Source organism: Artemia sp. Qi Xiang Cuo, chromosome 1, assembly GCF_049724085.1.
Source record: "Artemia sp. Qi Xiang Cuo chromosome 1, ASM4972408v1, whole genome shotgun sequence".
Lineage (NCBI taxonomy): Eukaryota > Metazoa > Arthropoda > Branchiopoda > Anostraca > Artemiidae > Artemia > Artemia sp. Qi Xiang Cuo.
Window position 1 is genome coordinate 51,447,352 of NC_142794.1, and position 19,268 is coordinate 51,466,619.

General features: G+C 37.0%; 1 protein-coding gene across 1 annotated transcript in view; it reads left to right on the forward strand.

Moving 5' to 3' along the window:
- LOC148956447 (general transcription and DNA repair factor IIH helicase subunit XPD-like) overlaps nucleotides 1-19,268 on the forward strand; it is a 120,923-nt gene that overhangs the window by 39,263 nt on the left and 62,392 nt on the right. Inside the window, exons 4-5 of the mRNA XM_089090971.1 lie at nucleotides 9,045-9,287; nucleotides 18,009-18,132. Of these exons, the coding sequence (XP_088947097.1) occupies nucleotides 9,045-9,287; nucleotides 18,009-18,132 (367 nt within the window). The remainder of the gene's footprint in view (nucleotides 1-9,044; nucleotides 9,288-18,008; nucleotides 18,133-19,268) is intronic.

The following is a 19,268-nucleotide window of genomic DNA, read 5'->3' on the forward strand; positions in this document are numbered from 1 at the left end:
TTTAGGAGAAGTGGCCTTCGAGGAAATTGTAGCCTAGTAAATGACAGAACATATGCACTGGCTTCTGGTTAACGGATAATTCTTCATGGTTTGGTCTATTTTGCTGGGATTTTTTGGGCTTAAAAACTTCTTCCGAAGCTAACTTAGCGTTATAAGCTGCCTTCCTAAAAGTAAAGGAATCCTAATACAATTGCACCATCAGAATCAGCGTATCAAAGAACCCCACTGTAAAAGTTTCAAGTTTCTATCTTAAAATGTGGAATTTTGCATTTTTTCGGGAGAAAGATTTCTATTCGATGTTTTTATTTTTTTTAAACTCCCTTCCGTACGTTTTTACTTCAATTATTTTCTAAGATGGTTTTTATTCTGCTAATTAAATTTTAGTAAACTTTTTCTTCGCCTGTTTGTTTATGCTTATGGTTTTCTAAAGTAATATTTTCTTCTAGTATACTGTTTGATTATACTTTTTCTCTTTTTATTATGCTCCGTTTGTTATTGGAAGGTCAGCAAAGTAGTATAGATAAGGAGGACTAAAATAATATTATATAAAGCCTTAATGAGTGTTCCTTTGACAGTAGAATAGTAAACTATATCTAGAAATTATTTCAGAAAATGTTAGGTTCGACCCATTAAACATGTGATGATTATGTTTGATTTGGGACATGAATAATAAAGCTTCAAATGTACCGTGTTCTTATTTGTGTAATTATTGTGCTTGTATTTTGTTATGGATTTTGTTTTGTATGTTATTTTCCTTTTTTCTCTTTTTTTTATATATTCTACTCCGATTGTCATTGTATTTACGACGGGTCTGAAATAAACTCAATTCAATAAATAGAAAATATTTTAGATAAACTAGAAGTAAAGAGTTATAATTTCAGACTAATATGAAACTGTAACATATATTCACGATTGCTTTTGCAAAAAAGGTCCTCTTTAATATATTTAATTTCCTAGTTTACACAAAACAGCTTAGAAAGCAAAAACACTGCCGCACTGAAAATACTATTATCCCAACCTAACTCAAACTAATTAAAACATGTCTGCTGCTTCTCCTTCTTATTAGTCAGTGATCCAGGGACCGTTATCTTTCAAGGGGTGGCTCACATTTGCTGCAGTTGGTTTGAGGGTGGATTCTAGGGTAATCAGAGGTGCTGATAACGAATATTGAGGAGCACAAGTTTGCACACGTGTAGAACATGGTCATTTTAGTCCATAAATTCAAATTTGGCCTATAACGACGTCATACCGCTCTTGGTTTTTTTTACACGGTAAATTAAACTGAAAACTTTATAAACTTAGACAGATTCTGAATCTTAAGAACGAGTACTTTCACCTGGTATTTTTAGTTTTTCCCCAAAATATTTTTTTGCTACCCCTTATTTAATTTCGAAAACAAGGTTTTTAAATATACTTGTTTCATAGTTTTTTCGGTTTTTCTGAATTGTTTGCCGACATAAGTATATCTTTTTATCCTTTATTTGAATTTTGCTCGTTATTTCAAGTCAAACAATGTACCTCTTTTAAAAAAATATTAATTCTTGAGCAACTACTTATTTTTTTCTAAATAACGTCATGGCTTTCAGAAATGAGCCTACAATGACCAAGTTTTTTTTTTTTTTTTTTTGCTGTTACAAAAGTGAAAACAAATCAAATTGCACATCATTCGAACCTTCAGAATGTCCTTTGCACGTTGTTAATAACAACAAAGTTGAAATTTGAATCTGCAAGAATATATAAGCGTTTGAACAAGAAAATTTTCCGCCCCAAAAAGAAAAAATTTTCAGAATAGTGGCGTTTTACTCGAAATATTTTCAAGGCAACCTGTAATTTTAATCTCTCCAAACGATAGATCGCTCTATTTCGAATCAAATAATGTATTTACATTGTATACAACCAATATTTTTAACCAGGAAAAAAAATGCCTCGTTCTGCGATCGCATGCGCAAATTTGGTATATTTTTATGCTTTATTTGAATTGTGCTTGTCATTACGATTCAAACCATGTGCCTCTTTTCCAAAAAATCTTAATTCTTGAGCAGCTATTTATTTTTCTGTAGTAGAAGATAAAGTCTTCTTTACGCAGGCTCATATACGAGCCTCAAGGTGGCGAAGCCGTGTGAACCTGTGATGCAAAGGTGACTAAGGCTGATTTAAGATACTATTTTTTAAATCTCAGCATAGCAGGGGCCAACAATCCAGTCGGTTCGATTGGGTCAACGGTCACTGATGTACTAGATGGTAACTCTCATGATTAGCTGAAAGTAAGGTTTAGACGACTGCATTAGCAGTTTAACGTCAAAACAAACAAAAAATTGAATATTTAAAATTGAACATGAAACGGGGGCTCATCTCTTTTTCTTCTTCATCTTCGTCTTTGGACTTGCTCTGATCCCCATCGGAAAGCAGGAATTTTTGGGGGTCAGCTCCACACTTCTTGCATGCACACAGAAACCTATTTTGGAGCATTTGCAATGTGAGCCACACCTCGACTTGTCACAGTTGCAAAAAGAAAGCAATGCTCGCCCATGCGGCATCGCAGAAACTAGGCTTGGCTTCAGCTCATTATCTTCAATTCTCCAGCCCATATCGGTAGACTGAGGTAAATCAATACAGGGCTTGTGGTTTTGGATCCAAATCAGTGACTGGAACATGCTCTTTTTCAAATGAAGTAGAAACAAGATATCAGTTGGTGGTAAACGCCGCAAGTCCTCCTATCTTGTGTACAAATGTGCTCGAATATTATTCAGACTATTGAAGTTAGTCGCATTTCTGCCATACACTGTAACCACAAGCTGCTTACAGACGTTGACTAAACCATCACTTTGCCCAGATGTTGTCTTCTCTGCAAGGGCTCGAACTTCATCACCTAAAGACCCCAACGAAGTTTCTGAAGACCTCGCAGCTCGAAAAAAGCGGACATTCCCAATTCCGTACGGAAAGTTTGTGGTGTCACATCCGTCAAGCTGTGGACAAGCGGCAAGGCGTTGCAAAATGTTACTCCTAGTTTTTGTGCCGCCGTATGAATAGGTATGCTGTAGGACGGAAACTTAGCTGAGAGCTTCTTGAGGCCGAGACTAGCAAGATACTGGAAGTAGTATGTAGCTAGTAAGACGATATCAGTACTTTGGCTTGTATTATCACAAGTGTGCTCTTTCGGTTTGCGGCAACTGCTGTATGGTATAACACCTGAATGTCTGCTTCCTCATGGCAAGATGAGTGATCGTCATCAACAGAGCTTCTATGGGGCGTAACGGTAACAGTTCTATGTCGACTCTCGAAACCTCCAGCGAGATGAACCATCAGACGGGTCGAATTTTTTTTACTCCCAGACCTCGAGAAGAGCTTTCAAGGGTCGACCTTTGTCTGAGCGACTACTGAGAATTCCGTCCCAGAGTGTTTCAGCTTTGCTGAAGGAAGTGAACGAACTGGAAATATTTCCTCTAAAATCTCCGCTTCTTTCTTGACAGCCAAATGCTTCTTTGAGGTTGAACGAGTAGTCAACACTGGTTCTATCTTTACTAAGACCGCCATGCCTGTCTCCAACCAAATGGATAGACTGAAAAGCTTCGGGTATGTTCGTAAGAATCCCATCGTAACTTTTATTCTAAAATCTGCTAGCGTCTCATTTTGTTCTGTTCAATAATACCTTATGACACTCAGGACATCAACTATATAATCAGATCGAGGAGAGTCTTCAAAAAGCGTATGTGGAATCATTTTTGGCTATGACTGCAAGCCAGACTGTTGCAGAATGTAATTCAAGTCTGTTGACTTTGTACCAGTACGTAGATGATGCTCCCTACAACTTGATGATAATACTGCAAATGAGGCCGTAGATGGCTGTAGCTCGTACTTCAGCAGCTAACAGAGGGACGAAGTTTGTGCTGCATTTGCAAGACGGAGAGCTGGTTTAAGCAGCTCAGTTTCCCCAAAATATTTTTTTTGTGGGTCTTCCTTTTTTCCTTTTTTGGCAACAGAGGCGAAAGTTTGTACTACGCAAACTATTACTTTCGTGGATATCCCTTCGAGATACGATCTCATGACTTCGAAGCCAATTTTCGGAGGTTCAGCACACTATTTGCTACGGCTTCTGGAGCTGTATCCCCTGTCTTAAAGTTGTGCAGATCTGTTCTCGTCGTCTTGAATGGGTTTCCGAACAACTCTACCAAGTCCATAACCCGATTTCTGTCTTTTATTGTCAGATTCGTAAACGCAGTGGTATTTTCATGATGCTTCATTGCCTCGTCATCCATATTCTGGTTTGCTTTCAGCCTTCTGATGACTGCTGCAAGAAAGGGGAAGGTAGCCAGATATCGATCCCTGGCATTTTCATTCGTTGTAGCACCAACGATACAAGAAACTCCTTGATGACCTTTGATGTCCAGATTCACAGTTGACTCTAAAGCCAGATCGCAAGCAATGCTGCAAAACGGCTCGGTTGTTTTCCTAAAAACAAAAGTGCCACTTACAAACTCTGTGAACTTCTAGCGCTTTTTCAGGTAGGCGTAGCATTTCTTCTTGGTAGTTAAGTGTAGTTGCGGCGCATTTATGGTTTCCAGATAAGAAGAAAATCGGAATCATTTCTTTTGTGGTGTTTAAGTGTGATGCTGAGTCCGCAGCTCTTTCAGCATAAAAATTGTCGTTTCCGGTACGGATAGGATCTAAATAGTCGATCCAGAGGCTATGATTCCTTATGGTAGATCTGGACTCGTTGTACTTCGAGAAAATCGGAGCAATACTGTCCAACGCATCTCCTATCTGTTTACATTCTTCAAAACTAGTTTCAATTTTGAAGCGTTCTATCGCATCACTCAGGATTCGAAGCTTCTTGACTGTAGAAGGCACTAAACCGAAGCAGAATGTTTCAAGCCAATTCTCAAATGCCTCCCACCAGAGTACGTTTATTCCTTCGTAGACCAGGAAGTGAGCATAAAGTGCCTTGTACATGTTCTTTCCTGAAAGGACCTTATTTGCAGCACCTTTCCTGAGAATCTCTGCTGCAACAATAACTTCTTTTAGTCCTGCTCCATCTATGAGAGATCCAACCGCTTTCAAATAGTTCATGAGCTTGTGAAAACCACCCCATAAGAGAACTAGATTAGACAATTTTTCGGGCTGGGACTTTCGAAGGCCATAGCTTATTTCATAAACAGCTATATCCTGACTTATGACTGTGTACTTGTTTCCAAGCTTCGCTGCTGTTTTCTGTCAGATTCTAATGCCATAGGCTACGACTTCACATGATGTTTGTGAATAGGGAAGCAAGGGTAAGTAACTTACGGTGGTTTTGATACACCCGAAAAGAACGATTTTTGCCTTGAAGGCTTTCCAACTGGGAGTTGGCTCTTCAAATTCCACTTCAAAGTTTCGTAGACACAATCTACAAAGCGTTCAGCAGAGGTTCAGGTTCGGCACTGAGAATGGCATTGGAGTCTCGTAACTATTTTCAAACAAAGACAGTAAGGAAGCAGAGTCACAAGGTCGTGTTTTCCTGGGGATTTTAACCTTCCAGGTATGTTCACTAGCTTGAGTGCCAATAGGGTTGTCGGTTACCATCTGTCGGGTTCTTTTCCGGGGAATCTTCCTGAAACACCCGCTCGACAAACCAGTCACATCAACAGTTCTTCCGAAGTCTGCAGGAGACGTTGACGAGCAACCTGTAGAAAATAAATCGTCGTTAAAAATCAGAATTAATCACAAAAATTTGCAATGAAAGTAAAATCCGAGATTAAATCTGGATGAATTTGGACATGGAGTGTACATCAGTCCCAAGTTGTAGAACCCTCGGTTGGAGGGAAACGGGAAACAGAACAAACTAAATGTCAGAAGAAAACACAACAATTGTAACACAAGAATGAAAACCCGACAATGAAAACACAACAATGAAACAACTTTACTAGGCTAAAAAACATAGTGCACCTCACGCAAGGCAATTGACACCCCCCTAAAATCGTTGTTGCCGGAATCTTTACCTTTAGCTGGATCAGATAAATATCCTAAATCTTTTCCTTTTATGTTGTAACTTTCGCTACTTTACGCAAATAAAACCCTATATGTAAGATTCTCAGGATTTTTTTTTATTGCTATGGAAACCAAATTCGTGTATGCGATCGCAGAACGAGACATCTTTTGTTTTTTTCCTGGTTAAAAATGTTAGATGTATAAAATGTAAATGCAAAATTTGATTAAAAAAAGAGTGATATACAGGATAAACCTATATTGTTTGGTGCAATAAAAATTATAGGTTGGGTTGAAAATATTTTGAGTAAAACGCCACTATTTAGAAAATTTTATTTTTGGGGGGTGAATTTTCTTGTTCAAACGCTTATTTATTCTTGCAGGTTCAAGTATCGACTTAGTTTTTTTTTAACAGCGTGTAAAAGACATTCTGACGGTTCGAATGATGTGCAGTTTGGTTCGTTTTCATTTTTTTAAACAGCTAAAATAAATTAGAAAAAATTGGTTATTGTAGACTAATTTCTGAAAGCTATGACGTTATTTAGAAAAAAATAAATAGTTACTCAAGAATTAAGATTTCTTGAAAAAGAGGTACATGGTTTGACTCGTAATTACGAGCAGTATTCAATCAAAGCATAAAAAATATACTTATATTGGCAAAAGTTTCAGAAAAACCGAAAAAAAAATTAGAAAAAGTATATTAAAAACCTGTTTTCAAAATTAAATAGGGGTTAACAAAAAAAAGGCTGTGGGGAAAAACTAAAAATACCAGGTGAAAGAACTTGTTCTTAGAATTCAGAATATGTCAACTTTATAAAGTTTTCAGTTTATTTTACCATGTAAAAAAATCAAGGTGGTATGACGTCGTTATAGGCCAAATTGGACTTTATATGCTAAAATGACCACGTTCTACATGCGTGCGAACTTGTGCACCCCGATATTCATTGTAAGCACCCCCGATTACCCTAAAAACCACCCTCAAAACAACTGCAGCTGATGTGAGCCACCCCTTCCCTTTTTTTTAAGCGATACCGAGCCTTGGATCACTGATTATATCTAACTAAAATATATTTCACTGCTCTTTTGAGTTTTAACAGGCCCTAGTAGTTGGTCTTTTGGGCTCAAAACTTGAGCCTATATTGAACAAACCGATAATATAATTATTTGTAATATAAAATATTGTGTCTATGCTTAAAGATGTAGTAACAGGTTTAGAAAACGAAGAAAATCTATCCCTAAATAAATAAATTACTCTTTTAAATTATTTTTAAACCATCTGCTCATTAATCGTTTAATTTAGTTATTGCCCATCCAATTTTCAGGTTATATGCCCTGTTTGTGCTATTTTTACCTCTTATGCTTTCCGTTCTGATATATATTTAATGGAAATGTGTGTTCCGAAATTCAATGATCCTTAGCAGCATTAGTTAATCCCAATTTGTTGATTGCTATTTAAGAATGAAGGCTATATAAAGTTATTATTGATAATTGATTTCTGAAATAACTTTAAATTTTTTTTTTTGTACACAATGTCTTACTTCGGCCATGGGCGCCCGTAAGGGGGGCGGGAGACGCCGCTCGCCCCCTCCTGTTTCAATGATGCTGCCTTATTTCATATTTTTGTTTTGAGATTTCTATTACATAGCAAGACCAGGAAAGCCCCTCCCCCTTGATATTCAGCTTACGGGCGCCCATGACTTCGGCATCAGAACAATAAACCACACAATTTTACCAAAAACCTATATTTTATCAAAGTATGTAGAAAAATTCAAGTTGTTTAAAATTTAACAACTAACTTTTTAGTCTAAAAATGAAAACAGTTAATTTCAAGATATTATTACGAAATATAATTCAGTAGAATTTTTTTTTGTCACAGTTTTTATATCAATTCTAAGCCCCACAATGCTTATAATAAAAAAAAGGCCAACACTAAAGTTCTATGTCCACCCATTTTAGTATAACTAATACTACTCATAACAACTTACCGCAACACCAAGCAACACCAACCAAGATGATTGAGCAAACATCCTTTGCCTTGCGATAGTTTTAGCTGGTCTAAAATTTTGTTTTTCATTTGCTGTGCAAATAAGTTCTATTAAGATATACTAGATGGGAATATTGATTGAGCTCTTCAAAATCATACTGTAGTAAATTGGGCTTAAGGGAGTATTCCCAGGATATCTATTTTATTCCTAATTTTGGTTAATGTATTTTTTTTATCTCAATTAACTCTTTCAAAATTTGTGGTAGGCCATTTTTAATACGCTAATTTTTAATAATAAATGAAGAACCTTATAAAGAAAAATGAATGAAAATTTAGGATTATACTTTTAACAGTACTACTTCGGCCATGGGCACCCATAAGGCGGGCGGAAGAGGGCGCCAGCCTCCTCCTGTTTGAATGATGCTGCCTTATCTTATATTTTTGTTTTGAGATTTCTATTTCATAGCAAGAACAGGAAAGCCCCTCCCCCCTGGAATTCAGATTATGGGCACCCATGACTTCGGCAACAGAACAATAAACCACACAATTTCACCAAAAACCTATATTTTATCAAAGTATGTAGAAAAATTCAAGTTGTTTAAAATTTAACAACTAACTTTTTAGTCTAAAAATGAAAACGGTTAATTTCAAGATATTATTATGTATAATTCAGTAGAAATTATTATTGTCACAGTTTTTATATCAATTCTAAGCCCCACAATGCTTATAATAAAAAAAGGCCAACACTAAAGTTCCTTGTCCACCCATTTTAGTATAACTAATACTACTAATAACAACTCACCAACACCAAGCCGCCAACACAACTTCGCACGCTCCTACTTTACATCTTCCCAGAAGATTTCTATTTCCCTTAAATTTTTCTTTGCAACATCCTCCCTCCCCAACCGCGGCAGACTTTTTTTCTGTTTAGCCCTAAACGGTTGGCCGAAAAAGGCAATCTATATAAAGGACAATTATAATGTAAAATAGGTAATAAATCTAGGTTGTTCCTCGTTGTTGAGTAAAAACAGTAAATAACTCGTTATCACTGAATATATTTGGGTTCTAAAACTCATCCTTAATGTAAGTTATTTCTCAGGTAATGAAAGAGAAGGATGAAATTACAATTGATTTTGAGTGTCACGCGTTGACAGCACTCCATGCACCAGGAACACATCAGGATATCGAAGATTTGCCTTTCTGTTCCTTTTACGAGAATTTCAAATTAAACAAAGACCATCTCTTCCATCACTCTCTACCATCTGGGGCATACAGCCTTGACGATTTAAAAAACTATGCATCAGAAAATGGAATGTGTCCCTATTTCTTTGCAAGACAAATGGTAAGTGTGTTGTTTTAGGAAAAAGCCTCCATTTCATTGTCGGGATGCCTGCAAATGTTTTGACATTAAAATTTGGTGGAATATTTCTAAAAATGTTTGTTTCGGTGATTTTTTTAAAAAAATTGACACAAAAATAAATATTTGCAGCTGACAGGAGCAACATTATTACTTAAATCAAACAAGAATTGTTCTCCATACATGCGAAGGGTTACCCCTTGCCCAATCCCTCCTTGTTACGCTAAATTTTCTTAGTTCTTTAAAAAAGTTTCTTATTCCAATTCAATGGCTTTTGGGTTTTAGCTGTTGTTCTTAAAAGTTGGGACAACAAGTCAAACTTTTGCAGAAAATGATGAACTGATGAGGTTAAAGCCCCCATTATATACAGAATAATTTCTGTTCGCATTAAGCTTCAAAAATGCTCCTTGCTTTAAGTTGCTCCGATCGTTTTCAAATTGTACCCATGCCTAACTAAGATTTCATTTGGGCTACGAGTCTCATAAACCTCCAACGTGTTGCAGTTAAATTGTATGTATTAATATATAAATAAATGTAAATTGATTAATAGCCTCTAGCTTTTTCATGTTGTTTGATTAAAAATTAGACTTTACTTAAAATTTTGGAAAAGATTGAATATTCTGTTAAAAATTTTTGATGGACGGTAGTCCCTAATAATAAAATTTCGGATGCATGAAAATGCGTATTATTGTTCATATTTATGAAATCTCTACGGAACTTTTAATATCTCATCAAAAGGGGAAAATCTGAATGAACTCCGAAGGCAAGTTTTTAAAAAGAAGGTGACCACTGCTAGCACGTTCGTCCACCCAGAACAGTTACCACGAAATTCTGATGCGGCTAAATTCCACAGTTTAAGGGTTTTCTACCAAGTTCAGGTATGGAGTGGAGATCCTGATTCTGGACTTAAAGCCGAGGAATGGGGTTAAAAAAAATAAAGATCAGTAGCCATTGACTACTGACGTCCTACCAGCCCCTCGTCTGCTTCTGAAAATTGTGAAGTGCTCCTGTCAACTGGAATGTAGCTCAACGGGATGTAGCTGCTTTAGAAACGGCTTTGCTTGCACTGCAGCATGTAAAACGTGCAAAGGGACAATATGTTCTAGCTCTCCAAGAATCGAAAGCTATAACGATGGGTAGAACGTTGAAGCTTAGATATCTGAATAAAAGAACAAGTTGTGAATACTAATCGGAGTTTGATTCTTTCTTTCAATTGTTCATGAAATATTCATAATTTTATTAGTTGTGAAGACTAGTCAGTGTGTTGATATTAGTTTACTCTTAGAGGGATTTTAAATATTGGTTGCTGAAAACTAGTTTTATAGATGATTTCCCGGTGCTGTATCATTATAACTAAACCAGCGCTATACACTAAAGAAGTCAACTTTCATTAATGCCCACGAAACAAAATAAAAAAGGATGAATATATATAGTAGTGTAGAAACAAATTTGGGCTATATATTTGCGCATTAAGGTGGTGGGGGATATAGCATAGCATATATTAAATACATAAACTAACCTAGTTACCTTCCCCGCCCCTTTTTCTAAACCCCAAAAAATAATCGTTTAAATATTGTAAACTCGATAAGAAACCACGCTTTGCAATCATTTCAGATAGCAAATACCCATTTGACGGGTCTCCATGTCTGGTTTGCTTGTACAGTCAGGGTTGCCACCGCCATGGATTTATCAATGAAAACATGGATTTTTAACCCCTGACATGGATTTTGGAAATTTTATGGATTTTAATGGATTTTTCTATAAAAAAATATGGATTTTTTTTCACATGGTTTTGGCGTCGCTCAGAAAATCAATCTGTACGGCGAGCGAAAATAGGTTAGCGGACCAGCTGTCTTACTAACTCTTACATCTGTAGCTATAGATGGCGCTCCAGCTCCAGCTTTGCTGGACCAGCTGACGTGCTGAAGAAATCTGTTAAATTAAAAACTTCTGGAATGTGATTTGTTTTGACCTGTTTTAACGTTTTATCCATGCCCCAAAACAAAAAATCTGCCCCTGCTTTTGCCCCCACCAATGTGAGTTGGAAATAGCTGCACAGGAGAGCTATAAGCGATAGAGATATCCTTTAGTCAACCTCATTGGTTTTGCGTCTGATAATGTAAGTGTGATGCTCGGTAAAGATATGGGTGTGGCTGCGCTTTTAAAAAAAGATATGCTTTGGCTCGCCACTTTCGGGTGCATTTGCCATTCTTTCACTCTGTGTTCGGCCGCTGCTTGCCATGTTCTAGATCCTGAAATAGTACAATCTGCTCACGGCATGTACAATTTTGTCGCTTATAGCCCCAAAAGGAAAAGTGAATTTGCCGAGTGTCTGAAGTTCGTAGAAATTGCCGAACACGTAATACTTTACCCGTCGAAGACACGCTGGCTAGCACTGGAGCAAGTTCTGAAGAGGTTGCTTGAGCAGGGGGATGCTCTGAAAATTCATTTTCAGAGTATGCTCGCTGATAACATTCCCACAGCCTTGAGCATTCATGAGGGACTCGGGAATGTCAAGCTTCATCTTTTTTACCTCTGTCTGGGGTATATATTGCTCGTCGTGCACGAGTTAAACCTTGAGTTTCAAAGTGAAAGTGTCAGGGCTCACCAAATCCTGAAGAAAGTTCGAGAAACATTGAAGGAAATTATGCAGAACTTCATTAAACAGGAAGTTGTAGACAAACAAACTTCAAAATAAATGTGCAATCCCCGAACAATCTAAAACCTTACGAAAACGTCTACTTTTGGCCCAAGTTTCTGGCGCTCTGTGGAGGAATGAGTGGAAACGTGGATTTTAGTCGTAAGTGGATTTCTGTTAAAAGTAAGTGTGTCCTGTTTTACCAAAGACTGTGCGAGGAAATCATTAGATGGGTCGATTCCTGTGACGAGCTTTTAGTTCAGCTGGAGTGCGTTGACTCAAAGGTATTGGTAAGTAACCGTATCAATAGCTTGGTAGGAATTTACTCACGGTTTTCCGATACCGTGAGTTTTGATATTGACCAACTTAACAGAGACTGGCAAACACTCAGAATTATCCTTGATTCTCTGGGCGATTTGGTCAAAAAAGAACCAAGGGCATTTTGGTGTGAGCTTGGCAAGCTCACTGACGCTGGTGACAACCCCATGTTCAGTGTGCTGCCGGTGTTCATTTCTTATGTCTGTTATGTCATTTCTTATGGTGTTCATTTCTTAAGTGCAGATTCTTATGTCTCTTCCACATTCATCAGCAGCTGCTTATGTCTCTTCCACATTCAAGCAGCGAAAGACAATTTTCGCTGCTTAGATTGAATGAAACACCTCTAAGAAACAAGCTGGATCCAGAAGCAGTGTCGGCATTCATGACAGTGAATCAGTATGTCCCGGTTCCACACGAGTGGGATATCCCCGATTCACTCATTAGGCGTGCTTGACGCTGGAAGTGAAAAAGGCAGAACAGAAACAGAAACATAAAACCCCTATGCCTTCCCAAGGCCAGAACAAAATTTGCACTTTACTGAAAAAATACAAATGAAAATGCATTGTCAGTTTAATACACATATACTGATATTTAGTAATCAAAATGTTAAAATTATTTGATTTATTAAAGTTATAAAAATAAAAGCATTTATATTTTTTTTTAGTAAAGTGCAAATTTTGTTCTGGCCTTGGGAAGGCATAGGGGTTTTGCACCCAACTTATGTTAATTTCTGCTCGTTTGAATTTGACTGTTATTTATTTGAATTTCTATTCGGTTTGGGTTTAATTTATTTATCGATGCTGATTTGTGGTAGTTTCGAGCTTGGTAGATTATTTGATTTTATTTTTGCTTAGTTTTTGTTTAATGGAGTTTTTTACTTTTCTTTGAAAAACTTATTTTGTGGAAAAAGTTTTTATAATTAATTTCTGCTCGTTTTTTATGACATAGTCTTTTCATGGAAAAAGAAAATAACACTTTAAATCTTTTAGTTTTTTTAAGACTATAGTTTGGCCTGCTATTTGTATGCTGGAGAAAAATTTTCAGCAATTTTTAACAACATACACCATTTTAAAAATCTTGACACAAATAGTACTTTTTCACTTAGTTTCATACCTCCTCTAGATGACCTGAAATGGAAAACTTGATACCATTCGCAAAAAAATCTGTTTACTTTCTTTGATAGCCTTGATACACTTACTCTATTTTGATTTGGTTAAATTTTAAGAGCAGAAGTAGCTTCGAAAGCTTGAACATAATACCCTCAGTCGTTCTTGTGATACTGCTGAGATGCCCTGATGCCTCAGATGCACCGTGATTAGCATTATCACAGTGCATTTTTATTTAATCTTAAGGCAACATTTAGTTTTTAAACATAATGGGCAAATGGGAGGGTGGGAGCGGAAGGGGGACTAGTTGCCCTTCAATCACTTTCGGCTATTAAAAACGGCATAAGCCCTTTCTATTTTCAATTGAATGAGCCCCTTCTGAAGTTCTCACGACAACTCCTTCGATACGAAGTGCTCTTGTCTAAACAACAACAACAAGAAACATTACCAATCACTTTCGACTATCAAAAAGGGCACTAGCCCTTTGAATTTCCAATCGAATTTTTGTTGAAGTTTCTCCGACAATGCCTTCCATAAAAACATTATATGCCCCATGGGCATAACTTAAACCCTTGCCCTGAGGGTTGCGGGGGAGTATCCTCCTCAAAAAGATATTTTCTATCTGGAAATCAACTACGCTGAACAAAATGGCTATCTGAAAACTTTGATTGGATGTGTTTGGGGGAATGATGGGCGTGTAGGGGGGGGGGGCTAGTTGCCCTCCAATCACTCTTGACGATTAAAAAGGGCACTAGCCCTTTGAATTTCCAATCGAAATAGCCTTTTTTGAAGTTTCCTATGACAACGCCTTCTACAAAAACCTTATAACCATAGGGCATAATTTAAAACCCTTGCCCTGAGGGTTTTGGGGGAGCGTCCTTCTCAAAAACATATTTTCTATCTGGAAATCAACTAACCTACGCTAAACAAAATGGCTATCTCAAAATTTTGATTGGATGTGTTTGGGTGAATGATGGACTTGGCGGGGGACTAATTGCCCTCCATTTACTTTCAACTATTAAATATGGCACTAGCCCTTTGATTTTCCAATCAAATGAGCCCCTTTTGAAGTTTCTATGACAACGCCTTCTATAAAAACCTTATATACTCCATGACATAACTTGAAACCCTTGCCCTGAGGGTTGTTGGGGAGTGTCCTCCTCAAAGACGTATTTTCTATATTGAAATTAACTACGCTAAACAAAATAGCTATCTCAAAATTTTAATTGAATGTTTTTGGGAGAATGATGGGCGTTGGGAGGACAGTTGCCCTCCAATCGCTTTCGACTACTAAGAAGGGCACTAGCCCTTTGAATTTCCAGTCGAATGAGCCCTTTTTGAAGTTTCTACGACAGCACCTTCTATAAAAACCTTATATGCCCTCAGGGCATAACTCGAAACCTTTGCCCTGAGGGTTTTGGGAGAGTGTCCTCCTCAAAAACATATTTTCTCTCTGGAAATCGACTACGCTAAACAAACTGGCTATCTCAAAATTTTGATTGGATGTGTTTGGGAGAATGATGGGCGTTGGGGGGGGGGGGGCTAGTAGCCTCCAATCACTTACTATTTTTAAAAAGGGCACTAGTCGTTTGAATTTCCAATGAAATGAGCCTGTTTCGAATTTTTTACGACAGTGCCTTCTGTAAAAAACTTTATATGCCCCCAGGGCATAACTTAAAACCTTTGCCCTGAGGATGGTGGGAGAATGTCCTTCTCAAAGTCCTATTTTCCTAAAGTCCTAAAGTCCTATTAGTTGGAAATCAACTATGTTGAACAAAATGACTATCTCACAATTTTGATTGCGTGTGTTTGGGGGAAAGATAGACGTGGGGGTGGGCTAGTTGCCCTCCAATTCTTTTCAACTATTAAAAAGGGCACTATCACGTTGAATTTCCAATCGAATGAGCCTTTTTTGAAGTTTCTACGACAACACCTTCTATAAAAACCTTAAATGTACCCAGGGCATAACTTAAAACCCTTGCCCTGAGGGTTTGGGGGAGTCTCCTCCTCAAAAGCACATTTTTTATCTTGAAATTAACTAAGCTAAACAAAATGGCTATCTCAAAATTTTGATTGGATTTGTTTGGGGGGAATGATGGGCGTGGGGGGCTGGTTGCCCCCCAATCACTTTTGACTATTGAAAAGGGCACTACCCCTTTGAATTTCCAATCGAATCAGCCTGTTTTGAAGTTTCTACGACAACGCCTTCAATAAAAACCTTAAATTCCCCCCGGGCATAACTTAATACCCTTGCCCTGAGGATTTTGGGGAGAATCCTCATCAAAAACATATTTTTATTTGGAAATCAACTACGCTGAACAAAATGGCTATCTCACAACTTTGATTGGATATGTTTGGGGGAATTATGGGTGGGGGGGGGGGGCTTTTCGCTCTTCAATTACTTCCGATTTCTAAAAAGGGCACTAGCCCTTTGAATTTCCAATCGAATGAGCTTGTTTTGAAGTTTCTACGACAACGCCTTCTATAAAAACCTTATATTCCTCGAGGGCATAACTTACAATCCTTGCCCTGAGGGTTGTGGGGGAGTGTCTACCTCAAAAACACATTTTGTATTTGGAAATCAACTATGCTGAACAAAATGGCTATCTCAAAATGTCGATTGGATGTGTTTGGAGGAATGATTGGTGTGGGGGGGGGGGCTAGTTGTCCTCCAATCACTTTCAAATATTAAAAAGGGCACTAGAACTCACGATTTCCAATCGAATGGGTGCCTTTTGAAGTCTCTACGACGACCCCTTCTATATGAAGTGCCCTGCTTTAAAGAAAAAAAAAACAAATTGTGCATTGTGTCAACATTGATCTTATATGCCCTCAGGGCATAACTTAAAACCCTTGGCCCGACGGTTTTGGGGGAGTGTCTTCCTCAAAAAGATGTTTTCTATCTGGAAATCAACTACGCTGAACAAAATGGCTATATCAAAATTTTGATTGGATGTTTTGTGGGTAGTGATGGGCGTGGGGGGGCTAGGTGCCCTTCTATCACGTTTAAATAATAAAAAGGGCACTAGCCACTCCAAGCTCCAATCGAGTGAGCCTATTTAAAAGCTTCTACGACAAATGCCTCGATACAAAGTGGCCGGGTATGGAGACAAAAAAAAGAAGCAATAACACTTTGTGCCCATATCGTTCTTTTCTTAGGCAGCACCAGCGCGCTGCCTATGATCGACGAATTGATGGACAATAAGTGCTAAAAGTAACATGTCAAATGAAAATAAAATGTGCATATTGATGAATATGAAATGGTTTTTTTTAGTAGACATTCATCAGGTTAATTTGATTTTTGGGCTCAGCTCATCATTTTTGTCAGAATAGTTGCTTTTTTGATAGTATGGTAAAAAAGAGGTCGCAACGATGAGAAAGGTAAAATCACATATTGATTAGTATGAAGCTTTTTCTAGTAAATTGTACATCAAATTTGCTTTCATTTTCGGGCTCACCTCTTCATTTTACATCGGGATGATACTTCATATACAGAAAACGAACATTTACCGACAGTTCATTTTTGTTTTAGAAAAAACTGGTAAAATTGACACGAAAAGCCAAAAAAAAACTAGTTTTGGGTCGACCTGGAATTTGCATTTTTCAAATTCCAGGTTCAGTTTTTTTTTCTCCACAACATGGTGTAAAAATCATTTCTGTTGCAATTTTTTTGGAGTCTAACTCTAGTTTGCCTGTAGGCAGGGGCGGATCCAGAATTTTTTTAGGGGGGGGGGCAAAATAGGTTGATCCGTTAAACTTGCGTTAAGAGCAAGTTTAATTAACGCAAACTTGGGTTAATTAAGTAAATTACACTACTTTAGACAACGTTAGGGGGGGCCCCCTCACCCTCCCCTCTAGATCTGCCATTGCCTGTAGGCTACTTATTGAGTTTTTCTCGAGATTATAAAAAGTGTGGATACGACATTCTTGCTTTCACAAGGCTAAATATTAAAAATTAAATCCTGAATCTCCTCCATCCTTAAATGATTAGTACAATATTTACTTTGTCTATAATTTTGTTCATTGAGCTCCTTAATTTAGCTTCTAAGTTTCTCATATATAGCTATTTTCGATTTACATAGTGTATTAGACTTATTTTTTTTATTATAAGAAATAACTATCTCTTATACCATCACTGACGAAATCTACGAATTTGGCATGTGCAATGTTCATGTCTGCTATTGAAAGGCTCTAAGCAATTATTGGCATTCTCATAGGTGTCTTGAAATAATATTATTGGCTAGATGTTGACTAAATTGACCATCAGTTTGATGAATCAACACGTAAACAACAGCATTTTCTCATAAAAACAAACCGCAAGCATTTCCCCAGCCAAGCAGGGACTACGAAAGCATTGTAAAGAGATCCTAGGATATGGCGATTAAACTTAAAGGTGTTCTGACATGCAGAAATAATATATATCACAATAGGTCGCTTGAATAAGTTCAAGCGACCTATTGTCTTTACGTATCTTCTGATAATGCAGCTACACGTATCACCCCTCTCTCTTTCTTAGATAGTTTATAATAATAGGCTATGTAGTAGCAATTTCTCTGTTTTACTGTTGTAAAAAATGTTGGTTCGGTATACAAACCACTCATGGCCGCTGTAAAATTGCCAAGAATAATAATTATACTCCTATAGGTTTCACAAGCGGAAATTGTTGTATATACCTATGAGTGTATTTTGGACCCTAAAATTGCAAGAATAGTTTCAAACGACATTGGAAGAAAAACTTGTGTTATCTTTGATGATGAATACCACCTAGGTAAGTATAGATAAATTCAGTTATTACAGTACCAAGGGTATTACAAGAAAATATCTTCACCCTGGGCCTATCTTACGTCTATTTCTACCCAAAAGCCACAAATTTTCAAGATTTTTTCTGATTGTTTCAGGATTATGAGTTATATAGGGAAGCATCATACTTTTATGAGTGCTGCAACGTTAAACTGTAAGAAAAAAAAATAGGAGGACGCATTGGTTCAACTTAACTATTGTTTTTTTTTCTATAGAAATTGAAACATTAGTGATCTGTATATCCCTACAGATAACTACTCCTTTAAGAAAAGTTAAACCTTAGGCTGTTTTGTTCCTTTGTGTTGTTAGCTCACTTTTTTCTGGTGTAAGAATTCATTTAGGTTTAATATAAACCTTGCATGAACTTTGCTAAAATGCAGATATCCCGATTTAAGGCAATGGCCTTCGAAGGGAAATTAAACCCGATAAACTTTCGTGTAAACGTCTGTACAATCTTTCTTAGAACTATTGAATTTAGCTTGGTTTATTTGACAAACAAGGGGGAAGACATGTTTTATAAAGAGATAATAATGACAGTGGAAGGCAGTTGGGGTTATAGCTTTGCTGAAGCTTGTTGCATGCTTATAGAATGTAAATCTAATGTATACCTTGTTAATTCTTACTTTGTAATATGTTAAATCCTTGGAAACAGGTGTATACCCAAATTCTTTAATATTATTTTTAGATTTTATTTTAACCAGGAACATGTTAGTCTTACACATGTTAGTCAAAGAACAAGATTTGATTAACATTTCTAAAATCGTAATAGTAAATGTTAAATTTTCAATTATAATGAAATAACTTAAAGTAATTAAATAAAAGTCTCTTCTTTGCTATAAAGTTCTTAGTTTTTCTATACCTGTGTTTTCTTGCTATTTTATTACCATGTTAGGATTTATCAAGGTTTTCCCACACATTATCTCTCAGTTGAATCACTTCCTTGAGTCGAGGCTTAATTAGGGGTAGTTGGGTCTCGTGGCTGAGTTTGGACATGGTCAACGCCATGAAGTACTCCACCTCTTGCACTAATTCTTTGCTCATGTTTATATGATCTTTTTTTTATTGATTCATTACTTTTTTTATGAACGTTCTGATGATTAAATT